The 23158-nt window shown below is 33.8% G+C and overlaps 1 protein-coding gene across 5 annotated transcripts in view; it reads right to left on the bottom strand.

The window, feature by feature from the left end:
* The window catches only part of GRID2 (glutamate ionotropic receptor delta type subunit 2), a 1507251-nt gene that overhangs the window by 541682 nt on the left and 942411 nt on the right, over positions 1 to 23158 (bottom strand). For 2 of the 5 annotated variants that reach the window (XM_055111628.2, XM_055111630.2), the window contains one exon: positions 10794 to 10841. The exons of the other annotated variants lie outside the window; for them this stretch is intronic. In XM_055111628.2, coding sequence (XP_054967603.1) covers positions 10794 to 10841 — 48 coding nt within the window. The remainder of the gene's footprint in view (positions 1 to 10793; positions 10842 to 23158) is intronic. 5 annotated transcript variants of the gene reach the window in all.

Here is a 23158-nt window from a genome sequence, read left to right as displayed (position 1 = left end):
TAGAAAAGAATGAACAAAGCTTCTAAGAAGTATGGGAGTACACTAAGTGACTGAACTTACAAATAATTGATATTCCTGAGACAAAAAAGCAAAAAGCTTGGAAAACTTATTTCACAACAGAACTCCATCAAACCACAAGGATGAATACAAAGAGAAAAAAAAAGAATCAAAGAATTCACAAAACAACTAGATAACAACATTATGGCAGGAACAAAATCTCACATTTCAATGTTAACCTTGAATGCAAATGGATTAAAGTTACCACTTAAAAGATATAGATTGGCTGAATGCATTTTTTAAAAAAACATGAACCAATTCTATGCTGCTTACAAGAAACTTGCCTTACTGGTAAAGACACTTAGAGACTGAAGGTAAAAGATATATCATGTAAAGGGAAACCAAAAGCATTTAATGCTATAAACTTCCCTCTTAGCGCTGCTTTTGCTGTATCCCAGAGATTCTGGTATGCGTTTCCATCTTCATTCGTGTCAATTTTTTTAAAATTTCTGGCTTAATTTGGTTGCTGACCCAGATATCATTCAAGAGTGTGTTGTTTAATTTCCATGTATTTGTATAGTATTTGAGCATTCCTCTTGGAATTGATTTCTATTTTTATTCTTCTGTGGTTTGAGAAGATACCTGACATGATTTCAATTTTTTAAAATTTATTGAGACTTTTTTTGTGGCCTATCATATTGCCTATATTGGAGAATGTTCCATGCACTGATGAGAAGAATTTACATTCTGCAGTTGTTGCGTAAGGTGTTCTGTAAATGTCTGTTAGGCCCATTTGGTCTAAAGTCAAATTTAAGCTCAGTGTTTCTTTGTTGGTTTTCTGTTTGGATGGTCTGTCTAATGCTGTAAGTGGGGTCTTGAAGACAATCACTATTATTTTATATCTATCTTTTTCTTCAGGTCTAGTAATGTATGTTTTATGAATCTCTGTGCTCCAGTGTTGAGTGCATAAATATTTAGAATTGTTATATCCTCTTGTTGAATTGATACCTTTATCAGTACATAATGACCTTCATTGTCTTTCTTTTTACTATTTTTAATTTAAAGTCTATTTTATCTGATACAAGTATAGCTACTCCTGCTATTCACCATTTTGAATATATGGTGCTGGGAAAATTGGATTGCCATACACAGAAGAATGAAATTGGACCCTATCTGTCACCAAAACACAAAAATCAACTCAAATCAGATTGAAGACTATTTATTTATTTGTTTGTTTGTTTGTGACAGAGTTTCACTCTTGTTGCCCAGGCTGGAGTGCAATGGCACGGTCTCGGCTCACTGTTACCTCACCTCCCAGGTTCAAGTGATTCTCCTGCCTCAGCCTCCCAAGTAGCTGGGATTACAGGCACCCACCACTATGCCTGGCTAATTTTTGTATTTTTGGTAGAGATGGGGTTTCACCACATTGACCAGGCTGGTCTCAAACTCCTGACCTCAGGTGATCCACCCACCTTGGCCTCCCAAAGTGCTGGGATTACAGGTGTGAGCTACCACACCCAGCCTTGAAGACTTTAATGTAAGACCTGAAACTATTACAATACTATAAAAAAAAAACCTAGTGAAGCTCTTCCGGACATTGATCTAGGCAAATAATTCATGACTAAGACTTCAAAAGCACAAGCACCGAAGTAGTCAAATGGGACTTAATTAAACTAAAAAGCTTCTGCACAGCAAAAGAAATAATCAACAGCATGAACAGACAACCTGCAGGATGGGAGAAAATATTTGCAAACTATGCATCTGACAGGGTACTGTTATTCAGAATTTATAAGGAACTCTAACAACTAACAACAACAACAACAACAACAAACCCACAAAAAACAAATCAAATGAGCCAACTACGAAGTAGGCAAAGTACATGCATAGATATTTTTCAAAAGAAGATATGCAAGTGGCCAAGAAACATATGAAAAACTGCTCAGCTGTACTAATCATCACAGAAATGCAAATTAAATTCACAATAAAATTATCACCATTTATCTGTTAGAATGGCTATCATTAAAAAGTCAAAAAATGACAGATGTTGGCAAAGATACAGAGAAAAGGGAATGCATATACATAGTTAGTGAAAATTTAAAGTGGCACAGCTATTATGGGAAAACAGTATAGAGGTTCCTCAAAACATTAAAAATGGAGCTACCATATGATCCAGCAATCCCACTATTGAGCATCTACCCAGAAGAAAAGAAATAGTTATATTAAAAAGATACCTGCACTTGTATGATTATTACAGCACTATTTCCAACAGCATAGATATGGAACCAACCTATGTACCCACCAATGGATGAATGGATAAAGAAATGTGCGCATATTCTCACTCATAGGTGGGAATTGAACAATGAGATCACATGGACACAGGAAGGGGAACATCACACTCTGGGGACTGTTGTGGGGTGGGGGGAGGGGGGAGGGATAGCACTGGGAGATATACCTAATGCTAGATGATGAGTTAGTGGGTGCAGCGCACCAGCATGGCACATGTATACATATGTAACTAACCTGCACAATGTGCACATGTACCCTAAAACTTAAAGTATAATAATAAAAAAAATAAAATTAAAAAAAAAGAAATGTGTGTACTATTCAATGGAACACTATCCACCCATAAAAAGAATAAAATCATGATTGTTGCAGCAACATGGATGAAACTGGAAGCCATTATCATAAGTGAAACAGCTCAGAAGCAGAATGTCAGATACCACATGTTCTCACAAGTGGACACTAAATAACATGTATACATGGAAATAGAGTGTGGAATAATAGACACTGGAGATCAGAAGGGTGGGAGGGTGGGAGAGGGGTGAGAAATGAGAAATTACGTGATGAGTACAAGGTCCAAGAATTCGAACAGTATTTGTAATCTTTCTATGCCACTCACCTTCTCATTGACTTTATTCTACCAGTCTGGTTATCTCCAAAACCCAACACTACACGTACTTCTGGGCTTTCATTCATAAAGCCTAGACTCAAGGGGAAAGAGATCCTCTTTTAACAAGTTTCCCTTATAAAAACCCTGGAAAAGGATTCCAGTTGATAATACACCTGTAATCCCAGCACTTTGGGAGGCTGAGGTGGGTGGATCACCTGAGGTCAGGAGTTTGAGACCAGCCTGGTCAATGTGGTGAAACCCCGTCTCTACTAAAAATACAAGTGACATGTTCATTACTGGGCCAATTGATGGGGTTCGTGTGGGATGCCATGATTGGCTGGTCTAGCTTGGGTCATACACTCAACCTTTTGGGCTGTGTGTGTATGTGTGTGTGGGAGGGGAGTGGTGAACAGGTGGATGTGTGTGTGTGTAAAAATAATAGTTATGTTCTGAATATATAAAACAACACAGGTGGCTTATAGAGTAGGTCTAGGGATTATAGTGCTGTTTTTCTCTCCTTTAGCAAACAGTGTTACAGACTACATTTTAATTAGCCTTCTATGAAATATAGTTTAGTATACAGTAGGTCCTCAAATAAAATTGTTTTGTTCAATGTTGTTTTATTATAATGTTGATGAGAAAAAAAATAATTTCTGGCCAGAGCCACTGTCTGTTTGGAGTGTACATGTACTTCTCTCATGGGTTTTCTCTGAATATTCGTTTCCTTCCACATCCCAAAGATGTGCACATTACATGAATTGACATGTCTGAATGATCCCCGTCTGAGTGAGTGTGTAGGAGTGTGTGTGCCCTGTGATGGAATAGTGTCCTATTAGGGTCAGTTCCCACCTTGCTCCCTGAGCTGCAGGGATAGGCTCCAGCCACCCAAAACCCTGAACTAGAATAAGCTGGTTGGAAAATAAATGAATGAATACAAATGATTGTAAAATAAAAATTCTTAAAGGAGATAATAATCCTACAAATGCAACAAGAAATGATGGGGTACTAAAGCTCTCCTCTAGTCTGTCATATTTTTCATTGTTTGATTTTGAACTGCATGGTGGGAAGGGGTGCTCCTTAAAATTTTCACTTTGTAAACCTTTATTCCTTCAGCGGACTCACCACCACAATCACTGTCACTCACTAATTCACCAAAATTGAGTAAATAATTACCTTACTTGTTTTTATTTATCTTTCTTAAAAGTATGCATAGGTCACATTTATTTCAATGTTTCATGTTAGAATTGTTCTGGGTCTTTATTTAGAAGTTTGGTAATGTTTCTCTGACCAGAAATATGCCCTAAGAACTTAGCTCTTGTTTATATCAATTAGCCTATGGGAAAGTTGGTTTTATTATATGTAATTTCCTTTGAAGTGGCGGTTTCCAAGAACCCAGCAATGACCTTAAGTAAGGATTTACTATAGTTTCTAAATTAATCATTTTCCACTCATTTGATAAGGTGGCTCTTCAGAATGTCCACAACTTGGTTAGATTGATGAGATTAGGAAGTAAAGAATTAAATGAAGAGAAGCTTTCCTAAATCTTGTAAGTAAAAGACAGCACCTGCCTCCAATTGTTATAAATATTTTTAAACATTTTTTGGTTTTAAAACAGATTTTTTATGTCTCAACTGCAGGTAAATGTACACCTTATCTTTCCAGTTCCTGATTTGACAAATGAGCTTTAAATAGTTTCATGAGGGAAAAAAACCAAAATAGAATCCTGAAAAGACTACCAGTTACGTATGCAATTTTAATTTTATAAAAAAATTATAACAAAAGGCCAGGCGCGGTGGCTCACGCCTGTAATCCCCGCACTTTGGGAGGCTGAGGTGGGCAGATCATGAAGTCAAGAGATCGAGACCATCCTGGCCAAAATGGTGAAACCCCGTCTCTACTAAAAATACAAAAATTAGCCAGGCATGGTGGCGGGCACCTGTAGTCCCAGTTACTTGAGAGGCTGAGGCAGGAGTATCACTTGAATCTGGGAGGCAGAGGTTGCAGTGAGCTGAGATTGTGCCACTGCACTCCAGCCTGGCAATAGAGCAGGACTCCATCTCAAAAAATAAATATATATTATATATATTTATATATATATATCATTCAAATGATATATATATATATAATTCAAATGATATATATATATATATATCATTCAAAACTCAAACATAACTCCTTCTGGGGGACTCAGGACCAATAATGAGATTAAACCTAGGCACTGAAATTATGTCCTCAGGAGAAGAGAAATTGTAGGAACACAGAAACCAAAAGTCATCCATGGGGCTTATTTTTCCCAGGTTTCCCATGCCTTCGTGTAAGTGCTTTGGATTTCACACACCCAAGAGATTTTCAGTCTAAAGTTTAAAAATCTATCCTCAAATAGCTTGTTTTGCTGGAAAGCTTACATTGAAACAATAATTAAGATTATTTTGCCATTGTTTAAAACTTCAAGGGGTCTAATTATTGTCACCTTGGTAATTGTAATTTTGCTGTGACCTTACCTGGAAAAACTCATACTATAATTTAAGTAAAATAAAGAAGTCATCTTCCTTGAAATGACAAAACCATTCCTTTGCTTATAAATTACCTATTGGATTCTTAGTGCAATCATTAATGAAGAATAATTAGAGAAACTGCTTTCAATATTGTATGTGGTCAAAGTTATAAATAAGCCAAAAATAACATATTCTTTGCACGTGTCAATGAGTACTGCTAGGTTTTTGAATTTTTGGACAAAAAGTCTGCACTAAACTTGAGTTCAACATAGAAGCCCTACAATTAGCTGCCTGAATATAACCTGTGTGTTAATAGCATTGCAAAAGACAAGTTCAGCAAGAATGGTCATCAGAGATCAGATGATAATTTCAAGCTATGCAAAATGCAACTCTTTTCTGAACTGCCCTAAAACAAACAAATTCATTTCAATGACTTGAAACTGCTTTCAGTTGACTTCTATGCTCCCATTTCATAGCAATTAAGATAAGCATATTTCTCTATAATGATGTAGAGTCATTGCCACTGACCAGTAGTAGCCTGCTTTCGACGGATAAAATTTTTGGCTTTTCACAAAGGTTTTTAACTAAGTAGTTATTTCTGACATGTCTTTTCAAATTACCCACTCCAACCCCTAAAGAATGACAAGAAAATGAAAATCTGCAAATTAAAAATAAGACCATCAGTCACCTAGACTGTCAAGATGATCCACTAATTATAAGCCAAATGAACTATATTGTGAAACAAAGAAGAAAGCAAGTCATCTACTTAATTCAAATATAATATACTAAGATTTTAAGCATACTTAAAATATAATACATAATTTAAGGCATCATAAATCAATGAGAAGGATATATTTTTCCATATATAGAAAATTATTCAATTATTTTGGAAAAAATGTCCACTTAATTCTTAATAGAATGCCATACAAAAAAAAATCTCAGATGGATTGAAAAGATAATTGTAAATATTCAAACCACACAATGGGGGATGGAGGAAGCAGATGGTATGAGTCTGATATCTTGCTGAGTAAGGGATTCATTCTTTAGAAGTCAGTAGAAGAAATCATAAGGAAAGTGATTTGACTGTATTGAAATTACTACTTTTTCTAAGTCAAAACAAAATAAATCTAAAAAGTAACTCATCCATTAGATAAACATGATTTAAAAATATGACAAAAGATTAAAATCCTTGGCATGGAAAGATCTCGAAAAATTGATTAAAAATACTAGGCTTTTAAAATATAAATGAGAGAAAAATATGCATAATTAGAAATAAAAGAGAAAAATGAATTATTTGGTACTAGTAATAACAGAAATGGAAACTGGCATATTTTTTTCCTATAGTTATCAAAAGTTTACAGCAATGTAACTCCTTAGTAGTGATAAGTGGAACAAGGAGTTACATTTTTGTAAATAGGCACTTTCATAACTTCTGGTGAAAGAGTAAAATGGAGAAAAAATTTAATAGTAAACAGAAATAACATTTAAATACTTTAGAATGCTATAGACTTTAGTATAGCGATTTCATTTTTTTTAGAAATCTATTTATTGCATTTATTCCAACACTTAAAAGGGCAAAAATGGAAAAGGCCAAAAAATGAAGAGTTATTGGAATATTTGCGTAAGTTAAATGATAACATTAAAATACATTTATAGAGTTATAAAACGTATGTAAAATAAGAGGAAATCATCAAAATATTAACAGGAATTTTATTCAAAGTAGTAAGATTACGAATGATTTTTCTTTTTCTTTTCCAAGTTTTGTATAAGAAGTAGGTAACTTTATGTAATTAGACAAAAAGAAGCAATTGATTTAAAATTCCCTGTAAATCAAACTGGAAAATATATGTATATAATGATTTGACAAATATCCAATTCATATTTTATGTTTTCTTCTTGAATCAGCCTAGAAACTGAAGACTCTATATTTGGGCCACAATCCTTAATATTCTTCACAACTGCCTCCCTGGGCATTTATGGTTTACGTTCTCAGCTTTCATCAAAAAATTATTTCAAAACAGGCTTATTTGCATTTGGTTTACAGAAGCTGTTGAAGAGAGTGAAGTCCTATGTGAGGCACTGCTTTAGAAAGGAATGCTAAGAAGGGAGACTGGCTTGTCTTATTGCCCTAATATATAAGACCTAAGTAACTGGCCAAATTTTTGACTGGGTTTCTAAAAGCCTGAAACCAAATTCTTAAGCTCAAATATAGTAACTGATATTTTTGTTAGTTTTCCCTTATTAGGTATTGACTTTTTTTACTTGCTAATTTTTTATTATACATTTAATATTTATAATATACATATTTTATTTCTCCAAGTTTCTTTAAACCCTTTGTGGAAGAAGCCAGAAGCTGGACGGATAAGATCAGGGGTCAGTAAACTATGGTTTGGCCCTTGAGCCTATTTTGGTTCAGTATTTGAGTGAAGAATTCTTTTACATATTTAAAAAATTAAAATACATATATATATGTAACATGCATACATACATATATACAGAAAACATAAACAAGGAAGAATATGCAAAAGAGACATACATGGCCCACAAAGCCTAAGATATTTACAGAAAAAGTTTGCCAAACCCTAGATTAAATAGACGGCTAGATGGTTAGTCAGCTACATCTTTAGAGTTTCTCAAAATCCTCCACTACAGGAATACATACTCCTATACAAATTCCTCTGTTAATACAATATATACTCCTCTCTTTATAATATATTGTTCAATCTATTATATCAATTTATTCAAGCATCTATCCAAGAGTTATCCTCTTAAATATGCCAGGCCCACGCATCTCTCTATTCTGTATATACAGGTCATTCCACCTGAAATTTTCTTTACCCTTTCCTCTATTATTTCCTGGTTTCCCTGGCAATTCCAGCCTGAGTGAGTGCTTAATTATAGGATTTCATCTAGAACTCACAACCTGTAATGTGGCACTTGTAAGAACCTGTCACTAATACTGAGTTAGATTGTGTACATGACTTGTCCCACAAAGAGGCTGTAAGCCACTTAGGTGCAAGGATCACATTGTATGTCTTTTGACAGTTCCTAATTCCCTATACTTTGCAAGTTTCCTATAAAGCACTTTTGTAAAGTGTGGTGGAACTACAGATACTGCTTGTTAAAAACACAGATTTTTGAGCTCCTTTCGAAAAGCCCTCAATTATAATCTCTGGGAACCGAGCTTGAGTATTGATGTTTTTTTTTAACGTGTCAAAAGTGACTTTTAGTTGAACTAAAGTTTGAGAAAGATCTGTTTGTTGATTCATTATAGGTATACTATATCAATGCACATCTAACCCTCAGTCCCAGGGAACTATGATGAAGAGGATGCCCATTCTACTACTGATTATTCCTTACTCTCAAGAATGAATGCCATAGGCCACAGAATGATGTGCTTGTTAGGCCTTGGAAGTTACTTTTGGCTTCTACAGGCCAATGTTTTAATTAGGACCAGCCCAGGATGTCAACCATTGAATGTAATAAAGATCTCTGCAGTACAATTCTTGCCACACCATGTCTCTTTTATCGCAACTTTATAGTTAGATGATTTCAGAGAAATTGGTTTATATTCCATTTCACCTAAATTCACTATAAGTGAATCAGAAACCCTATGATCATCCTGTGATTGGCCTATTGAAAAAGGCAGTAGGATCTATGAACGTTGGGTACAAACTGGCATTCATGACTACCATAATATAAAGCTGACTGTGAGGTTACAGAGCAATGACTTATATTTTGAGTGTTTTGCAAAGACCAAATGTCACAACATAAAGCAGTCAGATAATTTGAGTATAAATAACAGTTGATGCTTGAATGCCTCTTTCCTTTACTTAAATTAACTTAAATTGTTTTAATGTAGTCGTATGCAAAGGCTGTCACCCTTTTAAGTGTCAAACTTCTAATAAATAAATAAATATATAATATTTATCTTGTTATTTTAATATTCTTTTTTTATATTTACTACAGGGTTTACTTGGCTTTTAAAAATGTATGCAATGTGCCTAATAGATGTATTTTGATTATTAAAATTTGACATTAAGAAACTTTATTATTTTTTCTTATAAAGATAACATATAGAATCAAAAATAATTTAAACTATATAGGAAATTTTGTTTCCAAAATAATGTAAAATTGCTTTTGTGATAAACTCCATGGATTTACAGTTTATCAGAATGCTAGTAAGAATCATCCTCTCCAGTAGGGCAAAGTATCAATGGTTTTTATAACACACTTCCAAAATAAGCATGCATTATATGTAATAAAATCACAATTCAAGGTAGAATAATTTAATAGCGGACACAGTTTTTGTACATACCTCCTATGTAAAATACTAATTTACCTAAATCTTCCCATGAAAACTAAGAGAGAAAACCAAATTTTAATATCACATGGGCAATAAGCTATGTTTAAAAAATTCTCTCTCTTCTTACTCATTTAAGTGTGCTTTACTAATAGCAAAGGCAGTAGAAATGTACATATTTTTAACACATGCCCCCAATCACTTAGACAATATTAAGTATAGCCATCTTCAGATGGTCAAAAAAAAACAACTTAAAACCAAGGTGAATGATGATATGTATGTTTAAAAGGGCTATTTAGCCTAACTTCCTTTATAAAATGAATTGAAAAAACATAGTTTTTGAACTTTACATGTAACCGTTACATTCACATTTCTTGTGAAATATGGGGTAAAATATATTAAAAAATAACTGAATAGTCAAAGGCTTTGCATAAAAATAAAAATATAAATCCTGATGATCAATGCTATTTTATTTATTTACTTAATTAGCTGTGCACTTGGCTTTGAAAACCTCTTTATTAAATTATTGACAGTATAAATTTCATATATGTAAAAAGCCTATCATTTGGTAAGATTTGACATATATATGCACCTGTGAAATCATTTTAAAAAATCAAGGTAATGAACACAGTCGAGGCTATTTTGAAAAGGAATATTGATTTCTTTGGGTTCTGGAAAACTAGCTATTCAAAGACTGGATACTCCGGGATTGTAAGTGCCTAACTATGATTGATATGGAGCTGCGTATTTACAGCAATACCATTAAATGATATTCTAGTGACAAGTTAAATCCCTTCACAGTTTGGGATCTTAATTCTGCATGGTGCTGTAGGGCAATCCTTGTAAGGCCAACCAACTTGTCTCCTAGGTACTTGTCCTATCATCATGCATTTTTTTCATCTATTCACACAGGATTAATTGAGCAAATATTTACACTCTGAGAATGTCACCAAGATCAACTTAAAGCAAAAGGGAAAAATAGGCAAAGCATCTCTATAGTACTTTTTTTCTTTAATCTTTTTTCCCTTTCTGTGAAGACTCATCTTCCTGACTTCGCTGCCTCAGTGGTACTCTAGTCAGCACATCAGTCCTTATTAATATTCCTCACCTGGGGCCAGATTTTCCCAGTAGAGCCCTGTGGTCTGATTCTTTCATTCTGTTTATGGAAAAGAGAGGATAATAAATAAATCTTGCAGTAGTTGTGTTTGTTAATTACTTTCATGTTGTTTATAGAAAGAATAGATCAATAAATAAATCCATGCATTAGTTGTAGTGGTTAATTATAGCTTTAAATGACAATCCTTCAGGTTCAGATTATTTTAAAAGCTGTCATTTAATATTAGTTATGGCACTGCATAACTAATAACAAACTATTTAGCACCTTATGGATATTTTGGGTCAAGATAAGCACCATCCTGCTGCTTTTCAAGTCTTATCATAATGCACTAAAGGAGTAATGCATAAAGCCATATTTGTCTCTTTACAACTCTGAGTCTTTTATTCAAAACATGTGTTTGAAATAATATAAAACACCTCCATTTTTTCCATGTGTCTGTCATTATATACATGAAAGTAATATTGATATAACTTTAATTCTTTCATGAGTTTGTCCTCCAACATAGTTTTCTTAATGATTTCAGTAATTTTCATTAGCTTTTTGGGAGAGGTAACATTACTTCTCTGACATTATGGTCCACTAAAATTTTTTATTCTATTTCACCCAAACTTAAATACCTTTGCTAGTTTTTATCATTGTCATTTTTTTTCCTTATTGCAAGTGAAAAGTTTGTCTTTTATTTCCATCCAATTTATTTTTGTTAGTTAAGGCACATTCACTGCTCTTTTATTAATGCTGAAAACTTAATTATTCAAACACAACAAAACTATATCTTTTTAATCAAGAATTACATGCTTCCATGAGAATAAAATTTTTTAATGTATGGTCTGCAATTGATTATAGTATTACCAGTATTGTGTGTTGTATTAGTATTACCAGTATTGTGTATATTAGTATTACCAGTATTGTGTGTGTGTGTGTATATATATATATATATATACACATATTGTGTGTATATGTATATATACATATTTTATATCCAGAGGTAATAATTCTATAAAAATAAAATATTTTTATGTGGTAAATCCTTTATTCAGCAATAAGCAGTGAATAAAATTATATTTTATTCCTTTGCATTGCTGAAGTAGGAAAAAATTAGGAAATCAGGAAATAATAAATAGATATTACCAGGTAGGGCACTCACACATCATGCTATCTTTCAAAAAGTATATTTTCATTATATTATATGAGAAAGATAATTCATAAAATGCTGTCAAAATTAAAGGAAGGTATTTGACATTTTAACATTAAAAATACAAAATGCATTGGAATATTTTATTTATGATACTTCTTTTTGATAAATGGTTAATATTAACAGAATTCTTAAAGATAAAAGTAAGAAATATATTTTCAGTTTATTACTTGTAGGCTTAAATTTCTTCTATCTATAGAAACAATCTCAATATTTGTAAAGTTAATAGTCTATATAAGGAAAATGATTAAAATGTTTCTTAAATTATGCCATTTCTTTAAAAAATCACTATCTGTAGACTAATCAATAAATTTTTGGTTTTCATTTTCTACTGAATGGTATCTTAAACCCAATGTCATTGCACTGAAGTGAAATGCATCACTCTTTACAATGTAACAGGGCTACGTCATTCATCTACCTCAATGATCTTTAAATTGCTATAACCAAGCTACAGTATCAAACAATCAAAATTTCTGTTCATTTCTTGGATATCTCTTATATTTGCAGGCAATTTCTATTGCTGATATTATTAAGTAAATCAGATAAACAAGATTAGAATGCTAGGCACTACATATATGTCATTTTCTGTGTTTCAGATCATTCGGAATGAGCTTCATTTTTCTTTTTCTACTTATTATTGACTTATACGTTAAGTTGTTAGATTTCTTGCTTCTCTCCTGCTATTACTGCTATTTCTTTTTTGTCCCACATGCATCAAAAAATAAGCAAATAATATTAAATTAGATGCTTTAATAAAACTATACAGCCAACATAAAAGTATGTCACAATCCTCTAATGTTTTGAATAACTTTAGATTTTGGTATCTCCTGCTATGTCACTACTTATGCATAAGACCCAAGCAGTTTCAAATTGTTTTGTATGTCTGTCACAAAACTATAGCACACTGTACAGAATAACTCAATTCAAAAATATTTGACCCTTTTCCCTCGCAGTACATATTAGTAATATAGAATGTATCCCTATTGCCTTTATATTTATTTATCTTTCTTTTCTCAAGTGGATGATGTCTATATCCATATCATCTATCATATTTATATTATCTCTATTTCTATCTATCTATCATATTTTCTTTATAAAAAGATTACCAATAGTAAGTACTCAAAACCTATGGATGATGCTATATGATCTTGAAGCAACCGTGACTTTTGTTCCTCAATATAGGTCTAACCTTGCTATGCCGTGATTCACCCAAATGGCTTCTTGGAAAAGGGGATTGATATAACAGCCCCATCATATTTTTGTGTGACTACATTGTGACCCCCAAAAAAATCAAAAATTAAAAATCACACTTTCGCTAAAAAACCCTACTTATGATTATTTGTCTAAATAACATAATTTTGAAAATACTTCCTCCAAAATTACAATTCACTCTCTAGTGCACCAATGTATTTTCAATCAAAATATATTTCTGTTAGCAACAATAAGATAAAACTGAATATGAAGTCCTCAGTAAGTTAAAACGTGGTTGCCATTCAAAAAAAGAAAAGGAAAGCCTTGAAAAAATGAACGGGAATATTACTTCTACCATCAAAAATGTGGGCAGTGAAAAAAAGGCTAAAAGTTAAATATTACATAAAATATTGTAGGAGAAAGTCAAAAGAATAGGAAGAAGTGTAGCCAAAAATTATTTTGTATTTCAGCAATCAGGGTTTTCAAGAGAAAAGCATGAAAGAATTGATTTACCTTATAGAAAAATGTGAGCAATTTTTATAAGTAAAGTTTTTTAAAATAGATTTTTTCTTGGACTTTAATAAACTATAACATAACTATAAAACTGTAATTATATAGAGATTGTCTGTACTTACAGTGTGTCTTAGTCCATTTTGTGGGGCTCTAATAGGATACCTGAGACTGGGTAATTTATAAGGAATAAAGGTCTATTTAGCTCATAGTTCCTTAGTCTGGAAAGTTCTGGGAAGTTCAAGAAGCATGACACCAGCACCTTCATCTTTTCTGGTGAGGGCTTTCATGCTGTGTCACAACATGGCAGAAGTACAAAGGGGAAGTAGACATGTCCAAAGAGACAAGACCCAAGGTGTTGGCTTTATAATAACCCCTTCGCACAAGAACTAACCCATTCCCATGAGAATTAATCCAGCCTTCCGAGAGTGAGAACTCACTTATTCCAGTGAGAAGGCATTAATCTATTCATAAAAGGTCCACTCACATGAACCAAACACATCCCCACCCTGAGGATCAAATTTAAACATGAGTTTTTGTGGGGACAAACCAATCCACACCATAGCAAACACATGAAAAACAAAAACAAAACAAAAACGTTTTCTCCTTTACTATTTATCACTAATAAGTAAAGGTTTTGGAATTGGGAGAAGACAAGTCTATGGAAAAGATACTTAACTAGAAGTCTAGTCTTTTAACAAACTAAAGGTTTTTTTAAGAAAGCCATTCAACCCACAAAACTTAGGCACTATATATATGTAAGATAGAGATGTTTCACCAAATGATTGCTAATTTTTTTCTTAATGTATGGTCCTTCAGAAATGTTTCGCATTCATCAGAAAAAATAATGCCTACTTGGAAAAACATTAGTATGTATATGAATGAATAAAATGTTCACGTATTTATTTTTTAAAGTAGATACAGCTAACATGAGAGCTATAAGCTACAAGAAAAAGAAAATGTCTGGAAGAGACTACTGTATAATTAGGTTATCTAACACCAACAGCTAGAAAATAAATAGCATTTAGGAGGCCTGAGTTTCTTTGTTTGTTTGTAAAAGACTGAGAATGTGAGAACCACGGAAAGGAAAAGAAGGTGAAACAAATCTTATTTCATGACTTTCAATAAATAAAAATCACGTTGGAATGACAACCCAACCCCTGCATTGTAATTACTTTGTTTGTCCCAAGAATAATTATCCAATTTCCAATTTGCCTTGGAAGGAAAAAGTATACATAAACGTAACACTTTACATGAGAGAAAGAAATATGCAATTTCCCCCACAATCCTAAAAAAGACTGTCTCCTATTTAATGAAAGTGCACTTATTCAAATCATATTACAGCTCCAAATGGCTATAATCAGACATTCTAAAATGCATAAGCCTGTCACTGATAGATTTCTCATCTCATTTTGGGATATAGATTCATATCAACCTTGAAAGAATCAAAAGAAGAAATTCTCAAGCAAAGCATTTCAAATACAATTCCATTTAAAACCACAAAACTACTTTGATTCAGGTACTCCAGAGCAATAAAACCCCCCATAGTTTCTGATTAAGAATTGCCTGGAAACGTTTTCAGTGGATAAGTGCTTTTCTCTTCATGAGCATCAAGTGACTTACTCAGGGTGATTATACTCAGCTAGATGCATTCATTTTACTAGTTAAACATTTCAAAGCACAACCTATATTAATCCAAGCTGTTTGTGGAATTATGTTAAAAATGAGATTCATTTCTCACTTTTGATTATTTTTCAAAATCCAGAAATATTATTTTACTATTATAACAGGATTTAATAACCCTGAAAAATGTATTTATTGAATTTTTAAAAATCAAAATTAATTACCAGTAAGTAAAAGCCATTTTTTTGCACCTGAATTACTATGATTAATAAAAGTGACTCTAATTACTCAAAAAGAGCATCTCCATCTCCAAACATTTATCTTATTGAAAAGAACTCTATAAAAACTCTGCTTTCTATATAACTTTGGTAGATTATTTATTAAATCTATAGAGAATTTACTAGAAAGACATTTAACACTCTAGAAGAAATGCTGACAATTTAAAATCAGAATAATAGGTCCTCAAAATATTTGTAGCTTCAACAAAATCAGAGGGAAAAGAAGTAGAGAAATAGTAACACTCGGGGAACCTATATCGACAACCTTAAGTGTCATGAACATAATAATTGATAGTAATACTATGCATCTTAAAAATAAGGCCTCATTTTGGAATAAAAATATTTAAATATCACCTTGAAAAAGGGTCCTTCAGAATTATTTGGAATTTGACAGAAATTTTGATAGAATTTGAGATTTTATGTATGTGTTCACTTATGCTCTTACGGAAACTACAGACATGGATTAATTTGTTTGTTGTTTGTTTTTTAGTCTTTATTACTTCTTCAGTTATTTATATATTTATTTAATGCTTAGTAAATCTTTGGATTTCAACATGGTTACTAATTTTGGATTAGGAGCAATGTGGACATTCATGTTTTGTTAAAACCTTTTTGATATTATGGAAATCTTTAACTGTACATTATTTTACATTAATTATAATTAAAATCTAAGTAGCAATAAATTTTATTTAAAACGATCTAATATTAATTTTTAAAATTAGAACTAGTAAATCTATAATTTTTAAATGTTCTTTTTCAGAGTCCTTAGTTTCAAACTTTCACCAAAGGAGATAATTTGAAGACACATTTCATAAATTAAAAATAATTTTGGTTATGGTAAGAACTGAGTTTTTTGTTTTGTTTTGTTTTTTTAGACAGAGTCTCACCCTGTCGCTCAGGTTGGAGTGCAGTGGCGCTATCTCAGCTCACTGCAAGCTCCACCTCCCGGGTTCACGCCATTCTCCTGCCTCAGCCTCCTGAGTAGCTGGGACTACAGGCACCCGCCACCACGCCCGGCTAATTTTTTTTTTTTTTTTGTATTTTTAGTAGAGACGGGGTTTCACCGTGTTAGCCAGGATGGTCTCCATCTCCTGACCTCGTGATCTGCCCGCCTCAGCCTCCCAAAGTGCTGGGATTACAGGCGTAAACCACTTCATCCGGCCTGAGTTTTATTATTATATGTAAAATTGCCACACTATAAAGTTTCTTCAGAATTTTTTATTCTAATCTAACATTGGAATATTTCCTATATACCAACAGTCAAGCCAAGAGCCAAATCACAAATGAACTCCCATTTGCAATTGCCACAAAAAGAATAAAATACCTAGGAATACAGCTAACAAGGGAAGTGAACGATCTCTACAAGGAGGGCTACAAAACGCTGCTCAAGGAAATCAGAGATGACACAAATAAATGGAAAAACATTCCATGCTCATGGATAGAAAGAATGAATGTCATTATAATGGTCATACTGCCCAAAGTAATTTACAGATTGAATGCTATTTCCATTAAACTACCATTGACATTCTTCAGAGAAATAGGAAAAACTATTTTAAAATTTTTATGGAACCAAAGAAGAGCCAAATGGTCAAGACAATCCTAAGCTAAAAGAACAAAGCTGGGGGCATCATGTTACCTGACTTTGAACTATACAACAGGACTACAGTAATAAAAACAGCATGGTACTTGTACAAGAACAGATACATAGACCAATGCAACAGAATAGAGAACCTAGAAATAAGACCATATACCTACAACGATCTGATCTTTGACAAACCTAACCAAAAAAAAAAAAAAAATGAAGGATTCCCTATTCAATAAAAGGTGCTGAAATAACTGGCTAGCCATATGCAGGAAATTGAAACTGGATCCCTTCCTTATACCATATACAAAAATCAACCCAAGATGGATTCAATAATTAAATGTAAAACCCCAAACTCTAAAAACCCTCGAAGAAAAGCTAGGCAATACCATTCAGAACATAGGCACGGGCCAAGATTTCATGATGAAGACCAAAAGCAATTGCAGCAAAAGCAAAAATTGACAAACGGGATCAGATTGTGGAAGACAGTGTGGCAATTCCTGAAAGTCCTAAAGACTGAAATACCATTAAACCCAGCAATCCCAATACTAGTTACATAGCCAAAGGAATATAAATTGCTCTATTTTAAAGACATGCACACTTATGTTCACTGCAGCACTATTCACAATAGCAAGGACATGGAATCAACCTAAATGCCCATGTGGTACATATACACAATGGAATATTATGCAGTCATAAAAAAGAACAAGATCATATCCTTTCCAGGGACATGGAAGGAGGCCATTATCCTTAGCATACTAATCCAAGAACAGAAAACCAAATACTGCATGTTCTCATTTATAAGTGGGAGCTAAATGATGAGAACCACGTGTATTCATAGAGGGGAACGACACATACTGGAGCCTGGAAGTGGAGGGTGGTGGGTGGGAGGAAAAAGAAGATCAAGAAAAATAACTAATGGATACTAGTCTCAATACCTAAGTGATAAAATAATCTGTACAACAAACCCTCATGACACATGTTTACCTATGCAACAAATCTGCACACCCTGCACATGTACTCCTGAACTTTAAAGTTTAAAAAATTGGAATATTTACAAATATGGTTACAAATTAATTCAACATGATACAGTTTTGCTTAAAATAAGCTCTGCTTAAAATGAATTTTATAACCTAGTGTTATAGATCATATCTGGAAATAAATCAATTTTTGCCATTTAAAAAAATAGAGCTTCAAAAATTTTTGTGCATGTGAGGTTATATTAGAGAGAAATAATCAGAGTGCTAGTGCTAGAGAGGAGCTACTTCAAATCACAGGCAAAATATTACTCATCATCAAGGTCTAAATTACTTGCACACTTCTGATAAACAATACACAGATAATTTTAAATATGAAACATTTAAATACAGAACTATCCAACTAACAAGGAGAAAATAAGTGTTATTCCATTCATTTTCCATAGCTAGAAATAATGTTTCTTGAATGCAAGGTCACAGAGTTTCACATATTGTGAAAGAAAGGCATGACTAAAGGGGGACATTCTCAATTTTCAGAAATATTTGCCATCAGGTAAATAAGGACATCTTTACATTAACAGGGGGTATGTGTTTAAGGTCCTAGTAAAAATACTGCACATTTGAATAACCTCCCCTCAAAAACCAGGACTATAACAAGAAACAGACTATCCACTCACAACCATGTTTTAATAGACTTTATACTTTTTAAAATGAAGGCCAGTTTTCAAACAGAATGTTTCTGGTTTTGGCACAGCCTTTCTCTCTCTTTCTATGTATATATATACATGCATGCACACATTTTTTTATATATATAAATATATATATAACATTATATATATGCACATATACATGTAAATATATATACGCATGCACATTTTATATATATATAATATATATATTTATATATAATATATAAAATATATATATATGTAAAGATTTCAGTAGAAAAGTTTTGCTCTCTGGAATGGCAACAATATGTGTTACTTGTTTTTTTGTAATATACCACTTTTTTTTTTTCAAGAAGAAAACCTTGGAGTAAACAGTACCCAAATCAATAGCAGAATTATTGTTTTTTTTATGCTTTAAGTTCTGGGATACATGTGCAGAACTTGCAGGTTTGTTACATAGGTATACACATGCCACGGTGGTTTGCTGCACCCATCAACCTATCATCTACATTAGGTATTTCCCCTAATGCTATCCCCCACACAGCACCCCACCCTCTGACAGGCCCCAGTGTGTGATGTTCCCCTCCCTGTGTCCTTGTGTTCTCATTGTTCAACTCCCACTTATGAGTGAGAACATGCAGTGTTTGGTTTTCTGTTCCTGCGTTAGTCTGCTTAGAATGATGGTTTCCAGCTTCATCCGTGTCCCTACAAAGGACGTGAACTCATCCTTTTTTATGGCTGCATAGTATTGCATGGTGTTTATGTGCCACATTTTCTTTATCCAGTCTATCATTGATGGACATTTGGGTTGGTTCCAAATCTTTGCTATTGTGAACAGTGCTGCAATAAAAATATGTGTGCATGTGTCTTTATAGTAGAATGATTTACAATCCTTTGGGTATATACCCAGTAATGGGATTGCTGGGTCAAATGGTATTTCTGGTTCTATATCCTTGAGGAATCACCACATTGTCTTCCAGAATGGTTGAACTAATTTACACTCCCACCAACAGTGTAAAAGCATTCCTATTTCTCCATATCCTCTCCAGCATCCGTTTTTTCCTGACTTTTTAATAATCACCATTCTAACTGGCATGAGATGGTATCTCGTTGTGGTTTTGATTTGCTTTTTTTAATGACCAGTGATAATGAGCTTTTTTTCATATGTTTGTTGGCTGCATAAATGTCTTCTTTTGAGCAGTGTCTGCTCATATCCTTTGCCCACTTTTTGATGGGGTTGTTTATTTTTCTTGTAAATTTGTTTAAGTTCCTTTTTGACTCTGGATATTAGGAATACAACTTACAAGGGATGTGAAGGACCTCTTCAAGGAGAACTACAAACCACTGCTGAAGGAAATAAGAGAGGACACAAACAAATGGAAAAACATTCCATGCTCATGGATAGGAATAATCGATATCATGAAGTTGGCCATGTTGCCCAAAATAATTTATAGATTCATTGCTATCCCCATCAAGCTACCATTAGCTTTCTTCACAGAATTAGAACAAAAACTACTTTAATTTTCATATGAAACCAAAAAAGAGCCCATATAGCCAAGACAATCCTAAGCAAAAAGAACAAAGCTGGAGGCATCTTGCTACCTGACTTCAAACTATACTACAAGTTTACAGTAACCAAAACAGCATGGTACTGCTACCAAAACAGACATATAGACCAATTGAACAGAACAGAGGCCTCAGAAATAGCACCACACAACTACAGTCATCTAATCTTTGACAAATCTGACAAAAACAAGCAATGGTGAAAGGATTCCCTATTTAATAAATGATTTTGGGAAAACTGGATAGCCATATGCAGAAAACTGAAAGCAGAATTCTTAAAATGGGAAAGAGTATGCATCCCAGCCAACCCAAAGTTTCAAAAAAGTTTTCCTTAATACCATAGTTTGTACCAAAAACAAAGGAACAAGTATCAATCAATTTTCAGTCACTACAGAATAGCTTAATTAGGACTAATGTCTTAGTGATGTCTAAATAGCTCCAATGGGTCAGGTGTCCTGGTTAAGAAGGAAAATAAAATTACTGGAAAAAACAGACAGAAAGGAGGCAATACAAGCATCAGTAACCTAAAGCCATTATTACAATTCCAATTATGCATTACTCACATGGACATAATATTCATTAGTTTGAATGAGAGTCACCCCCCTGCCAAATAAATGAATTATGAAACTTCTATTAGCACTTTTTGTGAAATTAATGCTCAAAACTATTCGAATTTAAATTATATAAAACCTAGTTACTGCTAAAAGAGAATGTGTAATCCCCTTGAGGCATCCAGATAGGCCTGAGAGAACAAGATATATATATATCTTTCTCTCAGACTACAGAGAAATTTAGAGAGCAGAGAAAACAGAAAATTTGAGGTGTAATGAAAAGCCCCTGGAATTGTGGTTCAACAGAACCTATCATACCATGAGTGTTGTCATGTAATAAATTTGTCTGTGGTAGGCTTCCAACACATATGGGTGAATGGCTTACTCTTTGAGTCTCTCCTATCACTGTCTGCCCACTTGTGCAATTTCTGTGAAATAAACCTTCACTATCTGTCACTTAAAATTAAATCATGACAATGAGATCTTGCTAAAGGAGTACCCATATGAGCAAATGCTTCTTAATTCTGTGAATTCCTAATATAAGTTCTTTTAATCATTATTACCATAGTACTGGGTCCTGGACATTAGTTACCACTAGTGGCTGAAACTAGGAATTAGGTTGTTCAGTGGATGTTAAGTACCACCACATCATATTGTTGAATTTGAGCTGGACCGGAGTTTCACTGGTGAGTGTGTGTGTGTGTGTATCTGTTAGATATTGGAGTGACACAGATTCCAGTGTGCCCCACTGTTGATGCTCTCTAGTAGAGTGGGAAGGAAACTAAACTTTGCCTCCTCCGTATCAGACACAGTCTTGAACTCCTAACCCAACCAATCCTAAGCATGTGGACTACAGATGACACCACAGACTCTCTCGGTCTCTTTATGAGCATATTCATGTCTGTGAATGTTCTCTGAGAGTATGGATGCCAATAGTAGCTAAATTCCTCACAATTAGCTCTTCCCTCAAACGTGGTAAGATGTCATACCAAGGTATTTTCAGGGTTCTCCAGGGGAATATATGTATATATAAATATATATTTAAATATAAATATATGCCATATACAGAGATTTGATATGAGAGATTGGCTCACATAATTACGGAGGCCAAGAAGTTCCAAGATTAGCTATCTGGAAACTAGAGAACCAGAAAAGTGGGTGGTATAGTTTCAGTCTAAACCCAAGGGCCTAAGAAACAAGAGAGCCAATGATGTCAGTCCCAGTCTGAGTGTAAGGCCCGAGAACTGGGGGGCTGATGGTGCAATTCCCAGCTGGAGTCTGAAGGCCTGAGAACCAGGAGTGCCCATGTCTGAGTGCAAGAGAACATGAATTTCCCATCTTAAACAGGGAGCAAACTTACCCTTTCTCTGCCTTTTTGTTCTATTCAGTTCCCCAACAGATTGGATGATGCCTATCTGTATGGGTGAGGTAATCTTTACCCAGTACGCCAATTAAAATGCTAATCTCTTCTGGGAATACCTTATAGACAGATCCAGAAATAATGTTTTACCAGCTATCTTGGGACCCCTTAGCCCAGTCAAGGTGACACATAAAATTAACCATCACAACAAGCAAACAGTTCAGATTTTATAGTCCTTCTAGAAAAGTCGTTCCTATTTTCACCAAGACTTGGACACAGAATTGTACCCCATCAGTCATCTTTGCTCCACACTGGAGAGGTTGGCATGATCCCAACCACCAGAAGAGATAGCTCCCGTTCTCTCCAAGAGGCAGTGAATGCTGCTTACCTGAGGTAGAACTCCTCCAGAAGTGATCTCAACCAACCAGCTGCTAACCCTTCCAGAAACTCAGAGTAACCCTAAACATCAGCAGATACGGGTTATTTTCTCTACTCTGCAGTGAAATCAGATAGGCTCCCTAAGAAGCTGAAACAATTTGGTCCACAGAATATACTTTTCAAGAGTGCAGGGTTCCCCTACCCATCAAGAGACTGCTGGGATCAATGATTTTGAGAGTCTAACTCAATGGTAATGTTAGAAAGTATTAGACTGCATATCCATCTCATGACTTTATGGTACAAGCTATTTTCTTGAAGACACATCAGAATAAAAGCTGATGGAGCTAAATGTATAATGATTATATATTATAAATAAAGGAGAATGGGATAAAGAAATAAAAGCTATTGTGTTCACAACATACTATTACTTCATAATATTTTCTTTTCTTTTTTTCTTTTTTTTTTTTTTGAGAAGGAGTCTCG

Source organism: Pan paniscus, chromosome 3 (genome assembly GCF_029289425.2).
Source record: "Pan paniscus chromosome 3, NHGRI_mPanPan1-v2.0_pri, whole genome shotgun sequence".
Lineage (NCBI taxonomy): Eukaryota > Metazoa > Chordata > Mammalia > Primates > Hominidae > Pan > Pan paniscus.
Note: the sequence above shows the minus strand (reverse complement) of the source record. Positions and strands in the feature narration are given on the sequence as shown.